At 37.3% G+C, this 21,094-nt stretch overlaps 1 protein-coding gene across 2 annotated transcripts in view; it reads left to right on the forward strand.

Moving 5' to 3' along the window:
- gria1a (glutamate receptor, ionotropic, AMPA 1a) overlaps positions 1 to 21,094 on the forward strand; it is a 75,858-nt gene that overhangs the window by 36,877 nt on the left and 17,887 nt on the right. For both annotated transcript variants that reach the window (XM_058397618.1, XM_058397619.1), the window contains 6 exons: positions 2,006 to 2,164; positions 2,595 to 2,762; positions 4,108 to 4,212; positions 4,596 to 4,706; positions 8,548 to 8,754; positions 9,746 to 10,170. In XM_058397618.1, the coding sequence (XP_058253601.1) occupies positions 2,006 to 2,164; positions 2,595 to 2,762; positions 4,108 to 4,212; positions 4,596 to 4,706; positions 8,548 to 8,754; positions 9,746 to 10,170 (1,175 nt within the window). The remainder of the gene's footprint in view (positions 1 to 2,005; positions 2,165 to 2,594; positions 2,763 to 4,107; positions 4,213 to 4,595; positions 4,707 to 8,547; positions 8,755 to 9,745; positions 10,171 to 21,094) is intronic.

Here is a 21,094-nt window from a genome sequence, read left to right on the forward strand (position 1 = left end):
TGTTCTATTAGGATGTTTTACAAAATAACCAAAGCATTTCAACAAAATGTGAAAAATACTGTGATCAGAATTATAGAACAGTATCCACTGTAGCACAAAAGAAGATTACAACTAAATCTTTGAGGCTACAGCTGTCAAAAATTAGTTGGCAGTGGTTGCAAGGCATCAGTATTTTCTCATCCTTCTCTGATGCGATCTTGGTATACTCTTCTACTCTCTTCCAAAGTGTGGTAGCCAAGGATTTTTCAGAGATTTTCATTCTGGTTTAGGTCAGGATTCTTGGCTGGACATTTAATTATCTCATTTAATTATGTTTTTAGCATCAAGGAACCGCTTTACTCATTTTGCACTGTGACAGCAGGCATTGCCTTGCATAAAAATTGCGGGCTGATTGGGACATGCTTGGTGGAAGGAACTGCATATCATCAGAGGAGGTTGTGATAGACATTTGCATTAACCCTGCCATGTAGCTGTATAAGCAACCTAACTTCTGCTGCAGAAAACATTCAAATGTCAAATTCTATTTTGTGCTTTTTACAACTGTCATTTATCTATAAAAAAGTAGTATAAAACTGTCATAAAAATACCATAAAAATGGAATTAACATGAATATAAGCTAAAAATAGAAATAATCTAAAAAGAATATGTAAGCTTAACAGAGAAAATAAATAGTAATAGAAAATATGGAATATTGAAAGCATATGAAAAAGAGTTATATGTTGATATGAATTAATGAGTATGAGCATAGTATTGTTATATATTGTTATAAAGTGTGCAAAGTAGAGCAAATTGCAAACTGAGATGTATATCCCCCAAACCGTCATGGTTTGGAGTATGCACACTTTCAGCAAAGTTCACTTTTAATTTATTCGGGTTTGATGGGAAACCTTATGTCCAGCATCAAACTGAGCCCAAGACTGAACCCAAATTGTGGAAAGAGGTCAGTGAAAGATGGTTTGTTATGTTTATACCATCACAATAATATGTGGGGCTTCCCCAAACTATTGTCACATAGTTTGCAGCACAGAGCTCATAATTGCCTAGAGTCTTTATATGCTGTAGTATTAAGATTTCCCTGAGCCCTAACCTGCTCCAGCCTGACAATGTCCCTGTGCGCAAATCGAGGTCCATAAAGACATGGTTTTCCAAGGTTTGTATAAAAGTATTTGAGTGGCTAGGTTGTAAGAAATGGCACAGGACATCAATGATGTATATGAAAAACAGCAGGAGAATACTGTTGTGGTATTATGCATTTGCCAAGAGGAAGTCTCAGCAGATGGGAACTCAAATAGTTTTAGACCAAGGTGGTTTAAAAAATGGCTTGAACCCGGATGTGCCACTTAATTCACATTTAGACCACAGACAAACTTTTTGGTCATGCACACCATAAGCAGGGAAACAAGGAGACTGCATACAATGAAGGGCACCCAATATCCAATGTAAAAATCTGAATTATAATCACTGATGCGTTAGAGCTGTTTTGTAGTTCAGGGGCTCTTGTGATAGGTGATGGAATCATAATCCAGGATCTTTTAGTGCAAATTCTGGTTTCCTGTTCCAAGAGGTTTAGACTTGGTCACAGATAGAACTTAAAATGAGACAATAAGACAAACATACATCCAAATCAACATTAAAGGGGTTAAATCAACAAATCTCAGTATCTGTTTTTGAAGTGAAGAGAGACATTTGAAATAACAATTATTTGTTACACATTGCAGCAAGATACTCTTCGGGAACATGTCCTGTTATTCTCCCCAGGGTGTCACAAAATATCTTTGAAATAATAATAATAATAATAATAATAATAATAGTATTTTTCAAAAACAACACCAATAATTCTGGTGAGCACTGCATATGTAACAACTGCAATGAATGTTCATGTTTAGTATTCGAGCTTGCTTTCTTATTCTTCAATTCTTTCAGGCTTGATGATTCACTGACTCTAACTAAATTATTATACACAGATTTAACTATATATATTTTTTTTAACCTTGCTCTCTTCTAGGGCTTTTTGGACATTGACCTGACTGGATTTAAGAAAGGTGAGGCTAATGTGACGGGCTTCCAGCTTGTGAACTATGTGGATCCAGGTGTCAGCAGAATAGTTCAGCAGTGGATGGACTTTGACAATAAAGACTCCAAAGTTACAAAGAAAGGACTCAAGGTAAGCATCCTGTGTGCATATGCCATGTCATACAAATTCCTGCTTCCATTAACAAGGATAGAGAATCTTCCAGATGAGAAGAGTGAATCATTTGTCAAGAGAAATTATGTCAATTACAACAACTCTCCCAGAGAAGAAAGGGGTTATCTCAGAATTCCATTAAGCAATGCCATTTTCTTCTCTTCCACTTTGGTCAAATTATTTATTTAAATACTGAAATAATAGGGAACAAATCTTGAACAGGGAGCAGCCTGTTAACAGCAACATTTAGAATTACTCTAAATAAAATCACAAATATGTAGTTTTAGTCTGGTATTACTGGAGATATTTTCATCTGAAAGATGGCCATCACAACTTTTTATATAATATACACAATCACATACAGGTTTATGCATTATGGTCTGTTATTGTTCTCTTACTATGTTTCCAGTACACTGGAGCTCTCACTTATGATGGCGTTAAAGTGATGTCTACAGCTTTTCAGAATCTCCGCAGGCAGAGGATTGACATATCACGGCGTGGCAATGCTGGTGAATGCCTTGCAAACCCACCAGCCCCCTGGGGTCAAGGCATTGACATTCAGAGAGCTTTGCAGCAGGTACATTACTCCGAGAGGCAAATATTCATGCTTGCTAATATATGCACATACACATACAAAGAGATAAACACATCCAAACTCAGAGACACACAAACTAAGGTAATATTCATGACTGACATAAGTTAAAATATACTCTCAGAGGCTTGAATAAATTATGAAACAACATGCACCTCTATTCTGTCTCATAAAATCCATGTTGATTGGCCAGTAAGCATGTCACAATCAAATGTGACAGAGCAAATAATATACAAATAAAGTTTTTATGTCTGGCATGAAAGCATATGAAAGAGTGATTTACAAATTTACAGCTAAGAGAGAAAATGAACAGCAGGCTCCACTCCTGCTAGCCTACAGATTTATGTGACTATGCTGGAAGTGATTTAAAAATATGCCATATGGCCAAAGGTTTGTGGACAATTTTTCAGATTTACTCATCTCCCCCTTTGCAATAATAATCCCTTTATTATCTTTTTGTTACCCTAATCTCCATTCTCCACTCTAGATTTTGTTACATGGCTGTGGGACATTAAACCTCAAAAGAATTTGTAAGGTTGGGCACTAATGTCAGGCAAAGAGACCTTTTGATTGCGTCAGCATTCTGCATGATCTGAAAAGTGTTCAGGCCACAAGTGGCCACTCAGGTTCTTGTACTCCAATCTTGGCTAACCAGGTCTTCATCAGTTTGTGCTCAGGGGCATTGTCATGCTGGACCTCCTTAGTTCCAGTAAATGTTTCAGTAATCCAGTAATGCTACAGCATAGAAGACAGCCTCTTTTCTCTTAACTTTGTGGCATCAGTTTGGGGAAGACCAATATATTGGTGTGATGATCAGCTGTCCACATTGGCCAGATTGTGTACAGAAACAAAATATATAATTTGGCAGGTATTATGTTACATGGTCTGTAAAGAACGCTTATTTTACTGGGGGAAACAATCTGTAACTCTCTAAGCTCTCTTCATACACAATATAAATTCTATATTGAATTTGCGATCACAGATGTATTTCCTGTCATAAAAAATATATTTTTTTTGTTTGAGAAATTCCCCAGATCTGTGGTGTAATCGAAGTGTTGTAGACAGAGTTAGACTTACAAACTACCCTAAGGCTAGTCACATGTGAGTGCACTAAACTAGACTAAGGGAGTCAGGGCTATCTTCTCAGAACTTCTCAGTCACTGAGCCTAGTGTTCATCTGGGTCAATTAACCCTGTCATTCAGTTTAAAGAATGGACTGTACACATAAAGGAGGAAAATAAGAAAAATAAAAATAATAAGAAAAAGAATAATACTTGTAATGTTTTATATCTTTATCTAACTAAAGCAGGCTCTTGGGTTTCTGCCTTAGGTTCGGATTGAAGGTGTAACAGGACACATCCAGTTTAATGAGAAAGGCAGACGAATCAACTACACCATCAGTGTAATGGAGTTGAAGGCTACAGGGCCAAAGAAAGTAAGTGCAGACATTTTAGAAATAAAATTACTGTAGAACAGATATAACAGACAACAGACATAAAAATGGTCATGTAGTATTTTAAGCTATAGATGTGGCTGTCTTCAGTATAACATGAAATTGTTACAGAATGGAACCGAAATGTATCTGTTATCTAGATACTTGGTTCAAACTAACATTTGCAGAAATATCTTCAGATCTTGTCAACTTGTCTATTTTTAGGAAGCATTCCTAGGGTTACAAGTAATAACATTTTTTTGTCTGTTATCATGTTTGAGACTGTATTACATTAATCACTCAGCACTGCAAAAGTAAATTATTCTCCTGTGGGACATTTTCAAGGATTTGTTATTTCACTCATCATCAATTTTCTTCGGTTTCAGGTAGGATACTTTAATGAGGATGAAAAGTTTGTGAGCACAGCAGCCTACATGTCTGGAAGTAATGACACCTATGGATTTCAGAACCGCACATACATCGTCACAACCATCTTGGTATGGTATTAGTATAGCTCTTTTTCTTGTGCTTAATGTAAATAACAAATTAGAATCTATGGCATAGTGCTATTGATTAAAAATATTCACTTTGAATAAATATTATTTAGTGTTTCTAAGTGTTAATGATGTGTTGCTGTATTGTTCATTAGAAGAATGTTGTTCTGTTATGGTGAAGAATGTTGTTCTGTTATGGAAAAGGATGCTTGGTTTCATTCCTGCAAACACACTTCTACTCTGGATGTGTGAGTGAGACATTACTGCTTTTCCCCCAGCCTGATTATTTTCATCTTATCCTTAAAGGCCAGTCTGGGACTGAATTCCCAGCAGTCCTCAGAAATTAATTTTCCTTCACTGGTCCCTCTGTTTTGCTATCCTTGGTGGAAGTCATGTGGTGTTTTTTAGTAAGGCTTTCTAGGGCTTTTGATCACCTTTACTATTTGGCCTGCAGTGTTTCCCAAAGGGTTTTGTCTGGGGCTTTTTCCCACATAAGAGAATTTTGTTAAGAGCGTAAATCTGTAAAGAACTTGTGCTCTTTTAAAATACATATATATATATATATATATATATATATATATATATATATATATATATATAGTTGTGAAATGCAATCCAATATATATATAGGGCCTATATATATATATATATATAATACTTTTTAATTTTTTTCATTAATAAAAACTACTTTGTCAATATATATTCAATATTCAATATATAATTATTCAATATATATTAGTTGCTATGCACAATCCCACATATGTGTTAGCTAAATTTCATTTGTATAACAATAGATATGGCCAGAGATTCTCTTTTGAGCCTGTTCAGAATTAATTATTCCCTATTCCCCATCTCAGAAAAAATTCCTTCTGGTTTCACACTTCAGTGACTATAATCAATTTAATCAATTTAGGTGTAATCAATTAATAATTGTTAAATGGTAATACCTGCTCTGTAAAGTATAATTAAGGGGGCAAAGCTTTCATTATTCTCAGTCACTGTCACCATGGCCAAAAGAAAGAACTCAGTCATGATCTTCATACACGTGTTGTCTATGCCCATAGTGGAAGCAAAGGATACAAGGCAATTTTGAAAGAACTGGATGTCTCTGTATCAACCGTATAGAGTATCATCAAGAAGTTCAAGATGTTCAACACTGTTAAAAACCTGGATGGGCATGGCAGGAAGTGCAAAGTATCCTCTAGTGTCGCTAGAAAGATCTGCCGTGATGCAAACAACAAATGTATCACCAACAAAGCTCTAATAGACACCCTCACCCAAGCAGGGGAGACGGTATCAAGATCCACCATTCAGTGAATTTTGCATTGAGGCGGTCTCCATGGACATTGCCCCAGAAAGGCACCACTCCTTACCCAGAGACACCGGGATGTGCGCCTGGCCTTTGTGAGGGGTCACCTAGATAGAGAGCCATACTTCTGATCATCCATCCTCTGGTCAGATGAGACTAAACTGGAGCTCTTTGGACATGCTATGGGGATGCTTCTCTGCCAGTGGTACAGGTAATCTTGTTAAGATAGATGGTATCATGAAAAAGGAGGACTATGTCAAGATTCTTGATGAAAACCTGGTGGCGTCAGCACACAAGCTCAACGTGCCAGAGATTTGGACCTACCAGCAGGATAATGGCCCGAAGCATATGGCGCAAGTGGTCAAGCAATGGTTCAGGGACAAAAACATAAATGTTCTGGAGTAGCCAAGTCAGAGCCCTGACCTGAACCCAATAGAGAATTTGTGGAGAGAGTTGAAGATCCGGTTCAGGGCTAGGAACCCTTCCAATCTCCAACAACTGGAGGCTTTTGCGAAGTAAGAGTTGGGAAACATTCCACAGCAGACCTGTGGAAATCTTGTGGAGACCTACAAGAAGCATTTGCAGGCCATCATTAAGAACAAAGGCTTTTCTATTGATTATTGAAACATTGTAATATAAAGGGTAATAATTCTGAACATGGTGATTTTTGAATATTTGTCAGTAAAAAACCATGAAATATCATATTTCTTGAAATATCACATGTTGTTATTTCTTCAGTTGTTTGTCACATATTAAATATATGAAAGTATTATAAAACTCATTCATCACAGAAGACAACTCAAAAACACTATAAAAATACCAAGGGTATGAATAATTTTGAGCACAACTGTATACAGCTCTGGAAAAAAATAAGAGATCACTGCAAATTAACCAGTTTCTTATGTTTTTTTCTTACAGGTGCATGTATTGGTGAAATGAACAGTTTTGTTTCATTTTTTGTGAACTGCTGACAATATTTCTCCTAAATTCAAATATAATTATTGTTATTTAGAGTGTATATTTAAAGGAAATGACAACACATCAAAATAACCCAAGGTCATGCAGTATTTGCAGAGCTTTAATAACTCAAATAAAACAAAATGCTAATAATTTGTAAACAAATTGTGTTAATGCTTTGGCTAAATAACATTTAGAAATCAGTATTTGGTGGAATAACCACGATTTGCATGCGTTTTGGCTCCATGCTCTCATATATATATAGATATACATATACAAGAGGGACATCCAACCTGCTGCTGACTTCCCCCTCTTCCTTGCAGAGAAAGGAATTCAATGTTTGTGGACTGTGGATCATAACAAAATTTAATGGTTTAATGGTTTAGTGCCAGGAAAAGGAAGTGAGGCACTGGCCATCCACTTGATGGCCAGGCACCGCTTCTCTATTGTGCTACTTACTCTGTTGCACAGAGAGCTTGCAGCTGATGTACTGCATGGAGTATTCATTCCCCCCCCCACCACCACTTGAAACAATATGGCTCACAGCCCTCTGTCTAATGTGTCACTCTGCAAAACAAAGGAAAAAGAGCAGAATGTGAAAGTGGTCCACCATACAGTGCAGCTTTTAACTGTGTATAGCCTGTTGACACAGCTCCATTCATTGGACAAGATCTGGTGCTCCTTTTTAACTGAGATTAGTTGGTGGGCTGGAGACATCTGAATAGTTACGTACAAACCCACTATAATCGCCAGCCAGGCCCAGGAACTGTCTTGCCTCGAGTTTGGTCTCGGGTCTTGGGCAAGCCGCAATTGTTGCTGTCTTATAACTTTGGGGACACACCTGCCTATAGCCCAAGCAAAAACTGTATTAGCGCCTGTCCAATCACACACTTCTTTGGATTTGCCATGAGTTCTGCATGTTTTAGCAAAGGCACCTGGCACTACCTCCCTGGCCAATGCTGCACACCCAAACATATCTTTTGCTAATGCTTTAAATCCAGGCCAATATGTCCCCAGGATTTGTGGATGGCCAAGGCGATATGACATGCACCAACACATATTTGTGAATTTTCCTGTGTACACATATCACCTTCACCAAAAGTGCATTTCCCAATGCCTCCCCAAGCATTGGTGAATTGAGGTTTGGTTCATCTTGAATGCAGTCCCAGCTCAACTGGGGAAGGTTGAAGGAGGGAGGATAAATTGGGGTTCTGGACCAAGGCATTTGTCCTGGAAATGCTCAAGTTCCCTTCAACATCAGCAAACCAACCCAGGACATACCCACAGTCTTTTGCCATATAGTAACTTCACACATAACATGTGTGGCTAACATAACATAACCAGGCTGTCTCCTGGCAGAATGTCACTTGTTTCAGCCAGGTCGATTGTTGGCCTTTTTATAAGCCATTAAATCCTGGTTAAGCTGGATCAGCTAAAAATAGTTACTGTTTTCAGTAACATGGGCTCAGCTCTGCTTTTTATTTAATTATATTACTTTGTTAACAATATGGACAATCACACTGATTTGAGCTGTTATGATATGATGGCATTAATGGTACCCATTTTTCTCCTTTACAGGAATCTCCATATGTGATGCTGAAGAAGAATCATGAAAAGCTTGTAGGAAATGATAAGTATGAAGGCTACTGTGTGGAGCTGGCAGCAGAAATAGCCAAACATGTTGGATACGAGTACAAACTCAAGATTGTTGCAGATGGGAAGTATGGAGCCAGGGATCCAGAGACTAAGATGTGGAATGGGATGGTTGGGGAACTGGTTTATGGAGTAAGTATTTCATATTTTTTAGCCACATTTAGCCGCGTTATTGTTAAAATCATATAGTATTTCTCATTACTAATTTACTGCCATTAAATAAGTCATATTCAGCAACATAATTATTAATGTGTTTAGAGGACCATTACACATACCTAATGGCAGAATAATTTATTGCTTGGCCAATAAATTACTTATTTTTTCAATAGCATTGACTCAGTTGAATGAGCTCCCTTTTGAAGTGTTTTGAAGGAGAAAGCTAGAGGAGAGGTTACAAAAGGTTCTCAGAAAAACAGCCTTACAACACTTTCTTTGACTGTATTCTCTGCATCAGTGCATGACTTTATAAAATTTGAGGCTCATAAGAAAAAGATTTAGAATTAAGGACACTTTTTTCATTATGGCTCTATTTTGCATTGAAGGAATACTTTTGCCATAGTTTTTGGGCCATTTACCTTTTTTTTTTAATTAATATAATATTTAATTAAATAAAATAACAATTCTAAAAAAAAGAAGATAATTTCCGTTCTAAAATTTAACTGGTAGAACCACATTTGAAGACATAAAATCCTTATAAAATTGTACGTGTGAGCACATCACAATAAATGAATTCTGTATTCATGAAACAGGTATTTAACTATTAAATGACTGCCATTGCTGTGTTCACAGAATGTCTAAACTTCTGTAAACTTCTGTCCAAATCTCTGTTGTATTGCTTAGCAGCCAAAGCTTTATACTTGCAGGCAACATTGATTGTCAGTAGTCCTGTTTACTAAGCACTTGATTTAATCATATTGTGTTTGTCACCATTTTCTAAAAGTAATAAGCTACTTTATGTCATTCTTAACAGCCCTTATCCCCTGAAAACATCACTGCAATTCACACCCTCTTATGACTTAATTCATAATTTGTCTATGAAAAAAACTGTGAATATGTTATTTTCATTTCAATTCATAATCAGCTTATATTAAGCTACTGAACTGTCTTGTCCTTTTTACCTCAGAAAGCTGATGTTGCAGTGGCACCACTGACCATCACATTGGTAAGAGAGGAAGTCATTGACTTCTCCAAGCCCTTCATGAGCCTGGGCATTTCAATTATGATCAAGAAGCCCACAAAGTCCAAACCAGGAGTTTTCTCTTTTCTTGACCCACTGGCCTATGAGATTTGGATGTGTATCGTCTTTGCCTACATTGGTGTGAGTGTGGTGCTCTTTCTGGTCAGTCGCTTCAGCCCATATGAATGGCATGCTGAGGACTGTGAGGAAAGCAGGGAGACCAATACCAACCAAGCTGGATCCTTGTCAGGCCAAAATGCACAGAATCAGGCCCAACAAAACCAGGAGCAGACCAATGAATTTGGCATCTTCAATAGCCTCTGGTTCTCACTAGGAGCTTTCATGCAGCAAGGCTGTGACATCTCACCCAGGTATGAGGTTTCTGGTAATTACTGTGTGCCAGTATACAGTACCAGTCTGTGTGCATTTAACTGATGGTGAAGTGTTCAAGAATTAATGCATATAAACATATATGATGCTTTGCTGATATTGGGCCCTTATTAATCAATGTTAATAAATGGAAAGCACCCATAAATTATAGTGTGCACAGGTGATTCATGTTTGATGATTACAGCACCAGAAAATAGCAAAACATTGAGAGAATTGTGCTCTATGGAAATGATGGCTTAAATTCTCCATAGTACTGCTAGTCTTTTAGAAGAATTTCAGAAATAAAAGTTGAAAAAGTGTTGTATGAGATACAGAAGAGAGCATGGGAGTGTTTCTTGGCCCTTAAAAGTCACCAATTAAAAATCTAATTAGCATGGGTAAAATTAGCCTCCTGAAGTAAATGGCTCTAGAAGAGCAGAGGGAGTTGTGGTATTGTCAGCATGGCTTTGAAAGAGGAATGCCAGGGCCAAAACACATTAGCCTTTACTAGTAGGGACTAAAAGCATGATCTATGAAGAACCTCAGTTTTTTGTCAGTATTGCCATATGGGGTAGTACAAGGATGGTTTATTATCATTGGTTAATGTTGTTTATAGTTAATTACAGATATCTAATCCACCATGCCATCCAACTATTAGGCAATGTATTTGAGGAAGTGCTTCATAAACTGAGTATCATTTAATCACCAGTGTTTAATATTAAATTTGTTTACTCATATTCTTTAGCAGTCTGTATCCCAAGTAAGTCATTTAGTCAATGTAATATTGATTTCTGTTTTTTGCTTGTGTCAGCCTAATTATGAGAGTAATACATGATCAATGTGTAATGTGATGACAGTTGATCATGCAATTTTGACTGAATCACTCTTCTTTCTCACATGCCTCACTCAGTTTCAGCTTCAATAATTTTGACATTCATATCAGTACATCTTGACACAAAGGAAAAGTAGCCAATATATGCCTCTCTCTTTGGAGGGATCTCTGAGCTGCAATAAGAATTGATTGTGTTGTCTTGCTATTGGAACTGAAATGTCAGCAGTTGGCAGGAGGTGAAGAGGACTTTAATCACATTGTTGTTTTTTCCCTGTTGTGACCTATTTGCCAGCAAGTGGAACCAACTGTTGTGTAGTGATTATGATTTTTTTAGTACAGTGTGTCAGCAATACATGTGTTGTGGCCGACACAGTCTGCTGTTGTGACAACATGTCATCACTTTTTAGCAAGAGTACTGAAGTCCTGGATTAGAGATGGGGAGTATGAACACTCATAGGTTGTGAGGTGAGGGCTACAGTACAATGGTAACACTTGGTCTGGCATCTGCCCTTGCCAGGTGCTATTTATTTGCTCCAAAAGCACTGTTTACCATCAGAGATGCTCAAATGTCAGGGCTGTCAGTTATGCCCTCTTCCCAGCATGCCAAACTCCCCATTTTCCCTTATCAACCCATACATATTCTGTCCTCCTTTACTGGAATCTCAGAATTTACATTTAAACTCAGCTTTTTGCTATTACAAACCGGCCTTTGTGTTATAGGCACAATCCATTTGCACTTACTATTTGTAATTTCTTTTTCTAATATTTTTTTGCTTTCTCCTATGACCAGCATAATGTAATCTTATTATGCTCATCAGCTCCACCCCACGCTCTATTACTTATGATTTGCCTTTATCCTTTATTTGCCTTTGTCTATATATCCTTCAGGTGTTCTCTTTTGCAAAGCTCCCTGCCATCATATTCTCTCTTAAAGCTACTGAACCCTGAGCTGTCAGTGATGCAGTTCTCCCTCTCGTCACAATGCTGTTACATTCATGATACCTGTATTTGGAAATATTTCCATATGTACACAATGTGGTGCATCAAAACCAAAGGACCTTCAAAAACTACCAGGCAGTGCTGACATTGATGAGCTTTTAATATAAAGGATCTCCTTGTTTGTGTGCATGTACTCTATTCTCTCCTGCAACATCTAACCACAAACAATTTACACACAAACACTGCCACTGAAAAAATAAATCACTGTTGACACTTACAGTACAGGTCAAAGAGCCTGCACAACAATTTTACACTTCAGCAGTGAAAGTAATTAAGGCATGTATTACAGTACGTATTTTGTCACATTTTCTCACTTATTCAATTCATAATTTGGGAAATAGTTTCCATTATTATTATTCTAGTAATAGCTATAAACTGTATAGTTTATGTAGGCTCGATAGATAGATAGATAGATAGATAGATAGATAGATAGATAGATAGATAGATAGATAGATAGATAGATAGATAGATAGATAGATAGATAGAACTTTATGGTCATTGCAAAGTACAGGTACATAGCAACGAAGTGCAAATAGTAGAAATTGTGCAAATGAACAAGTGCAGATAAATATGTAAATATGTACAACAATAAATAAGGCTATGTCAGAGTGTACATAAAGAGGTATGTGCAAGTTGTATTTACAGCAGCTAAAGTGTAAAGTATAATTATAAATTGTGCAAAAAATGTGTGCATTATGTACATTGTATGTACAACAGTAACAGATAATATACAGTGTTTATAGTATATAGTATATATAAATATAGTATATATAAATGTATATAAGTAGATAGACAGATAGATAAACTAGGTGTAATCTATGAAGTGGACAATATGTACATTAATTATACTGCAGAGAGAAACATTATATTATAACAGAATGTACAGGGTGGAGCAGAACTGCAAGGTGGTAGGTGTAGTAAGACATGAGTGTCCTAGCGGTGTAATGTAGAGTTCAGTAGATTTATGGTTGAAGGAAAAAAACTGGCCCTAAACCTGCTGGTTCTGGTGCGGATGGACCTATATCTCCTCCTGGATGGAATGAGGGTTGAGGATAAGTGATTACCCAACCTTACATACTGAGGATGATTTGTTAAGAAGTCCATAATCCAACTGCAAATGGATGTGCAGATACCCAGGTCACTGAGCTTAGCGATCAGTTTACTGTTCGCTACAGTTAACAGTTTACTCAGCAGAGCTGAAGTCAATGAACCACATCCGAATGTATGTATTGTTATTGTCCAGGTGGGTGAGAGCTAGAAGAAGAGCAGTGGAAATATCATCCTCTGTTGACCTATTTGGGCGGTAGGCAAACTGGTGTGGGTCCAGTATAGGTGGGAGACATGCTATGAGGTGACTTAGAACCAGCTTCTCAAAGCACTTCATAACAATGGGGGTGAGTTCAACAGGGCGGAAATCGTTCAGGCACTTCGCAGAAGAATGCTTGGGCACTTGTATGATGGTTGTAGTCTTCAAACATATTGGAACAGTGGCCTGGGCCAGTGACAGGTTGAAAATGTCAGTGAAGACTTGCGCCTGTTAGTCAGCTCCTGAGCACACGTCCAGGTATGCCTTCAGGACCAGCTGACTTACGTAGATCTACTCTGCTCAGTGCTGAGTGTACCTCTTGTGGAGAGTGATATTGGAAGATCAGCTGTAGAGGAGTCATCATTTCTTGGGTGTATGACGCCTTGGTCAAAGTGAGCAAAGAAGTGGTTGAGCTCGTCTGGGAGTAAGGCATTGCTGGTAGTTAGAGACTGTATTGTAGGTTTGTGGTTAGTGATGGTCTGGATGCCTTTCCACATGCGTCTGGGGTTAGAGTTGCAGTGGAAGTGCTCCTCGATGTGCAGTTTATGTGCATGCCTGGCTTTCCTAATGCCCCTTTTCAGGTTGGCCCTGGCTCTGCTGTAGTCCTCTGCATCGCCCGGATTTAAAAGCAGCATCTCTACAGCAGAGAAAAAGATACACATTCTTGACCAAGTACATCACCTGTAAGAGGGGGTTTAATCAAATACATTTAGTATTAGCTATACTTTTTTTCAATATAGTATATTATTAGAAATGAATTATTATTATTAATAAAATAATAAATAAACCTTGCATTCCAGTAATATTAGTGATTACCTTCCTTTACTTAATTTTTCACATCAAACATTTTATTTTTATGCTTGTATAATTATTACTATGTTGTCATTTGTACATAGCATACAGTATATACTACATATATTAGTGGGCCTCACATTTTCCATAGGCAAGCAGAAAAAAACTGCATAATCCAAGTCTGATTATTTTACTATTAAGAACTTCTCAGAGCAAACAACTGTTTTAAGTTATTTGAATAGTATAATATTACTACTGGCTAAATAGCAGAGCATGTGTCTGTTTGGATGTGTATGCTGAAAATTATTTGTACTATTTTCTTTTTTCTTTTTTTTGTTTTTGTTTTTTTACATTTGGAACAATGACTTCCATCATGTCACTATTTATCTTTTAATAACTATTAAATTATTTAAGTGTAAGTGCACAGTGAAATCAATAAATAATGACAAATTAGACTAAAAACCTATTAACAATCAGTCATTTTTTAAATATTAGGTGTATGAATCAACATCAATCTTCAGCTCATCTTTAAACAAAAATACTCTTTACATTTCAGCTACATGGTCAATCCCAAAATGCAACCAATTAACTATATATGTTTTAGGGAACAGATTGGAGATCACACTTGTCAGATCAACTCCATCTAATATAAAACTCACTGCAATCGCATCTGTTTCAACCTCATTCTGTGACTGTACAATATGTATTGTATGTAGTGCAGGCATTTTGAGATACAGCTTTAGCAAAATAAATCAGTGGTAAGAATATAACAAGCTAAATGTACATTTTCCCTCAAAAAATGTACTAAGCTAAGAGCAAAAACATGCTTGTGGCTACACACACTGTTCACCATTACACCTTATTTCGGGGTGCTGTTTGTAGGTATACAATTACTTTACAGTCAGTGGCGTTCAAAGACCTAATCTCTTGTTGCATTCCCCTTTTCAGTGGGAATGATTTATCTGTCCTATCTTTACTCAACAGCACTCTCACTCCTCAGAGTGAGAACAGGTTCATTTTTAAAGCAGGAACTTCAGTCTCTCTCGGGCAAAGGGGCCGTAGAAACTGTACCTTTCCTGAGAGCTTCTATAGCTAGTACCATGTTGGGTCTCAGCCGAAGTTATTCCACTGGTTCTACTAAACACAAGATCATTCCAGATCTGGCTCAAGAACCACCTGTCGAGGGTCATAAAGGTTGTGGCATAAGGGTTATGACCCTGGGCTTTGTACCCTTCTTTTGTGGAAAAGAACTTGATTTCAGCTCTTGGGTCCCAACCTTGGAGCATGCTGCCATTGCAAACACTTATTATGGACACCACTCTCAAGGGCTGGGGTGTGATTCTCAGTGGCCTCATTCTAAATATTTACTTGGCCGCACTTCTAGCATTGAAACACTCCCTCCCACAACTGAAGGGCTACCATGTTTTGGTCAGCATGGATAACACTACAGTGGTCTCTTAAATAAACTACCCTGGCAGGATACGTCTGTGCCCCCTTTTCAAGCAGGCACAGCAGATCCTGCTTTGGCAGAAACCTCTCTTTAAGGGCAGTTTACATGTAGGGGCATGCAAACTTGGGAGAAGACATCCACACCTTTCCTCCGATAGCTCTGTTCCTGTTCTCTTTGGGGAGGTATCCCCTGGTTTCTCACTTTTTCTGCGGAGTTCCTCCTTGGGACCTTTCCACGGTCCTGGAAGGATTATCTGAGGTTCCTTTTGAGCTCTTATGAATAAAGTGAGCTCTTTTGATTAAAGTGTGACCTTAATCAAAAGGCAGGCAGACAAATCCAAAAATATAAGGCAAGAACAAGGCAAAACATGAACACCAGGAAGCTAGCAAAAGCCCAAACCTGGAACAGCACACACAGGATTATAAGACTAGGAAAAGCCAGATGTACAACAATTTGTTGATGTACAACAACACTGGCTGTCATAGTTGTAGGCTCTGGTGAGTTATGGGAAACTGAATTCAATGACTGTAATAGCAAAAGGATATGTATAAAGGCATTTAACATTAAGAAACCTTCCAGTATAGATCTGTTACAGATACTTCTGTTTTAAATCTAAATCTGAAAACATACCTGTATTGTGAACAATAAACAGATACAGATACAGAAAAAGCAGTGTTTACAACTATACAATACTGATAGTTTGACAAAAGAGGGCCATTATAAGGCATTTTGACTAATGACAGACCTAAAATATAAGCCCTTTATTGAATGGCTTGGTAGCTGTACTTCCTCACACTAATTTTCTAATCACTATATCAAAAGATTGCATTCCACAGCAGCAGCAGTCAAGTAGAGATATTTCTCTTAGTACTGTATAAAACAGAGTGTGTCTTAGCAAGCTTTGGGTTAAGGATTCACATGAGGAGTGTATCAACAATACAGTGATCCAACACTGCTCAGGAGACTACAATGGGAAGAGCAAACATTTGGTTTTCTGTAGTTTGTAGTGGTTGAGAGCAGCTCAGGCCAAAACCCTCTACTCACTGCTGATCAGCACTGCTGCTGCCATGGCAACACAGGAAGACACAGGTATTTCCTCTTGAGTGGCACAGTGTGAAAGCACTGCTGACTGAGTACCATTACCAGCCCTACTGAGTATGTGAGTGTATGGAATAAGTTGCACAGGTTTAATGCAAGTGTACAAAGGGACGAATGCTGAATTTAACTTACCATGGAAATGGGATGTCTGAGTTCAGAATTTATTAACTTCAGTGTATTCAAGCTACCAAGTGGAAAAAATATGTATGCCTCCATATTTGCTTATTTGTATATATGATTACTGCTGCTGTGTGCAGCCATATTGCTTTTCTGTTTTTTTCCTAGTTGCAGGGCAGAGATTATGAGTTATAACCTTTAGTCATTTTTAGGGAGTACTAGAGATAAAGTGTGGGTTTATGCAGGCAAGATGAATAAATGTGTAATATAGTCACTTATGTATTAGGTGAGAATACAGCAGGGAGGTTAATGGGTGTGTCATTATAATTGTATCTGTGATTTAATTATGAACTATGTACTAAATGGGATCATTTCTGTTTCTGAATATTATTCAGTGTATTGTTTCATGTTATTTTAAACAGTGGTTTCTGTCACATCTACTTATATCTTCTTTTTTTAATTGCTATACTGTAGCATAAAAGTACACAAACCTGTTGTTCCCATTGTGCCTCAAATCCTTCTGTATCTTCATGTAACCCATGACAAACTTGATGTTGGGATCAGGGCTTTGTGGGGCCAAACGATCATATCCAGGACTCCTTGTTCTTCTCTACACTGAAGTTAGTTCTTAATACCATTGGCTGTATGCTTGGGGTCGTGTCCTGCTGCAAAATAAATTTGGCACCAATCAAACATGTCCTCAGTGGTATTACATGATGAATAATTATTTGCCTGTATTTCTCAGCATTGAGGACACCATTAATCCTGACCAAATTTCCAACTCTATTTACAGAAATGCAGCCCCAAACTTGCAAGGAACCACCAATATGCTTCACTGTTGCCTGCACTCATTATTGTAGCACTCTCCAGCCCTTCGGCAAACAATCTGCCTTCTGCTACAGCTAAATATTTTCAAATTTTACTCATCAGTCCAGAGCACCTGCTGCCATTTTTCTGCACCCTAGTTCCTATTTTATTGTGTGTAGTTGAGTTTTTTAGCCTCGTTTCCAAGTCAGAGGTATGGCTGTTTGGCTGCAATTATTCCATGAAGACCACTTCTGGCCAGACTTCTATGGCCAGTAGATGGGTGTACCTGGGTCCCACTGGTTTCCAAAAGTTCTTTGCTGATGGCACTGCTGGACATCTTCCAATATCACTGTAAAGTAATTATGATGTGCCTTTCATCTGCTGCAGTAAGTTTCCTTGGCTGACCACTTTGTCTTTGGTGCTTAACACTGCCCATTTCTTTAAAATAGCTTGAACTATACATCATTGCTGATGAAGTGTAACTATCTTGTGTCTTGTTGCTGTGCTCAGTCTTTTCATGGTGTATGACATATGACATGGAACTGTCTTCCACAATCTTGCCTTAGTAACAGAGATTGGCTGTTCCACACCCAGTTTTAAGCCTCCTACACAGCTGTTTTTGTCTCAGTTTGTGATGTGCATATGAAATTGATGATCATTGGCACCTGCTTAGTATAACTCGTTAATCATACACCTACTCTAATCCTACAAAATCCCTGACTTTGTGTAACTGTACAAAGTGTGCAAGTGTAAGAATTGATGCCGGTTTGAAAACAAAGAGTAATCACACTAAATATTGATTTGATTTTAATTTTTCTTCATTTTGCTTTTTTAAATTGATAATAAAAAATTAAAATATATATTTTTGGAATCGTTCTTACTTTACAGCACTTCTTTACATCTGAAACTCTTAGCTCACCTTTTTGCCCTGAGAAATTGTCAGCTTATTATAAAAGGACAGGCATATACTTTTGTGGCATTTGGCAGATGTCCTGACCAGAGCAACTTACAATTTATCTCATTTTATACAACTGAGCAATTGAGGGTTAAGGGGCCCAGCAAACTCACAACCTTTAGATCATAGTCCAAAACCTTAACCACTGAGCTACCACATCCCTTAGTGGTTTTTGCACAAGTATACATACTTAATCGATACCTGTTTATTGTTTATTGAATCAAATATTCCACACTCTTAGATGTGAACATTCCAATCTTATTTAGAATTGTAATGGGAGATATTTGAGTTACATTAACTATTATAATACACTAGTTTTTGACTATGAATCAATATACACTAACTGTCCACTTTATTAGGAACACATGTACACCTGCACATTCATGCATTTATCTAAACAGGCAATCATATGAAAGCAGTGCAATGCAAAAAATTATGCAGATATAGGTCAAGAGATTCAGTTAATGTTCACATCAACCATTAGAATTGAGGAAAAAGTGTGATCTTTGTGGCTTTAACCATAGCATTGCTTGTTCCTTCCTCATGGGCTGGTTTGAGTATTTCAGACACTGTTGATCTCCTAAGAATTTCACAGACAATAGTCTGTAGAGTTTACATAGTATATGGCGACAGTTGTAGCTAGAGAAAATTGCCAGATTGGTTTGCACTTCCAGGAATCATTAAGTAATGCAAATACTGTATAAGTAATACAAATTACTCTTTACAACTATGGTGAGCAGAAAACCTTCTCAGCAAAATAGTGGGCTATAGCTACTAGCAGGTTTTGTCCATGTTTTGTTGTAATTGCCACAATTTACAAGCAAAATTTGCAAAACTGAAATTGGGACTGTGTTTAAGACTAATGGGTTTCAGCTGTAACGATGACCATTATAAAATTGAAATATATTTATATAAAAATTCATACATATTATCTCTGTTGAACAGCGGCTGAGATACTTATAGTGACATAATGCTTTTTTATTTATTTATTTATTTATTTATTTTACACTTCAGTGGGGTGTGAGTGGAGACATTTGCAGTTTTATATGTTTGGCAAGCAGGACAAGGGAATCTAAGCTGCATCAGAGAAAGCTGTTTTTTTACTCTATGTCAGTCATCATTAGGGTTTTAAGGTTAGTATAGGACTACAAAATAGGAAGAAAAGAAACGCATCTGAGATACAACAGAAATAAGGTTTGTCAACCTTAAAGCATGATGAACATTTAAATCTCCTTAAAACTGATAACCATTATGGTAGATAAAGTGTTAGTATCTCTCTGTGGTCTGTGATTTCTGATAGAATTGTCAGTCATTGCAAACCTAATGTATGGTAAAATGTGCATTTATTTATTTATTTATTTATTTTATGAAAGAGATTTTTTCCTATTTCAGTTCTGAAATTTACAGGTTGTATACAGGAACAAATACACAATAAAACATTTAGAGATACTTTCTGATAAAAAACACTCTGCTGTATGTTACAATGGAACTTTAAGGGCTGGACAAACGATAAATATATAAAAAAAATCACTAGAGCAAGTTTGGGATACACATTTATTATACATAAATATGGTGAGCATGACTTGTTGCCTCTGCAGTGCTGTGTTTCATAAGTGAATCATTATATAAATATTAAAAGTACAGTATTTCAAGAGAACAAGAGAACACACAACGAGGGAAGAATTTCATTAGGTTTAATTAGATTTGAATAGTACTTTGTGATATGTAGTATGTTGTTGACGATTATGTTCCTGCTAGTTTTTCTTTTTAATGCTGTCTTCAAAAAAATAAGTCAGAAGAGCAGCCAAACTTCACAGCAGTGCTTCAGGAGTAAAGCCAAAGTGTGAAAAATGGTCTGTGTGGCACAAATCAGTTACATAAAGGGCCATGAAAGGAATGATAAAGTAACAGTGGTGGCTTATTGAAGGGGAATGGATGTAGCGTGTATACAGAATTTCTCATTTACAAATAGCTGTTGCCTGGGTCTAAATGGAGCCTGCTTCATGCTGTTATACTCCACCCAATACAGGCTCCAGCAGAGAGTAGACACAGCAGCAGCAGTATCCCCTCAGTATTTTTAAGTTGTTCTCATATATCTATCTGAATTGCATGGGTGTCATGGGATTAGATTAGGGATCTCTGACACAGGTCTGATTGAAAAAGATTTTTGATTGGCAGCCTAATTGTTGTTGTCCTGGGAAGCGTAAAGTGTGCTTCTCTACATTGCTTTTCACCCTTTGAAAGCAAATGTGCAATCAACAACTTGGATTTTTTCTTATTCTCTCTTTTGGCAAACACACGTACTGTGGACACCTACACACAAATATTCATGCACAAAGCAGATGTGCTTGATGAAGAAAAAGTTCCCAGGGGATTTAGGCACAAATCAATGATCTCCTTGCACAACTTTTAATGACAGTGGAAGCTAAGCATTCCTATTGAATCCAAAAAAAAATTAATATGCACATTTTTATTAAATATACAACAAACATACTGATGTAGTTGTGAGTAGTCTCATTGTGAATAGTCTTATCTTTACTAAAATCCTTGTTGTGAGGGCAGTGAATGGG

Source organism: Hemibagrus wyckioides, linkage group LG08 (assembly GCF_019097595.1).
Source record: "Hemibagrus wyckioides isolate EC202008001 linkage group LG08, SWU_Hwy_1.0, whole genome shotgun sequence".
NCBI lineage: Eukaryota > Metazoa > Chordata > Actinopteri > Siluriformes > Bagridae > Hemibagrus > Hemibagrus wyckioides.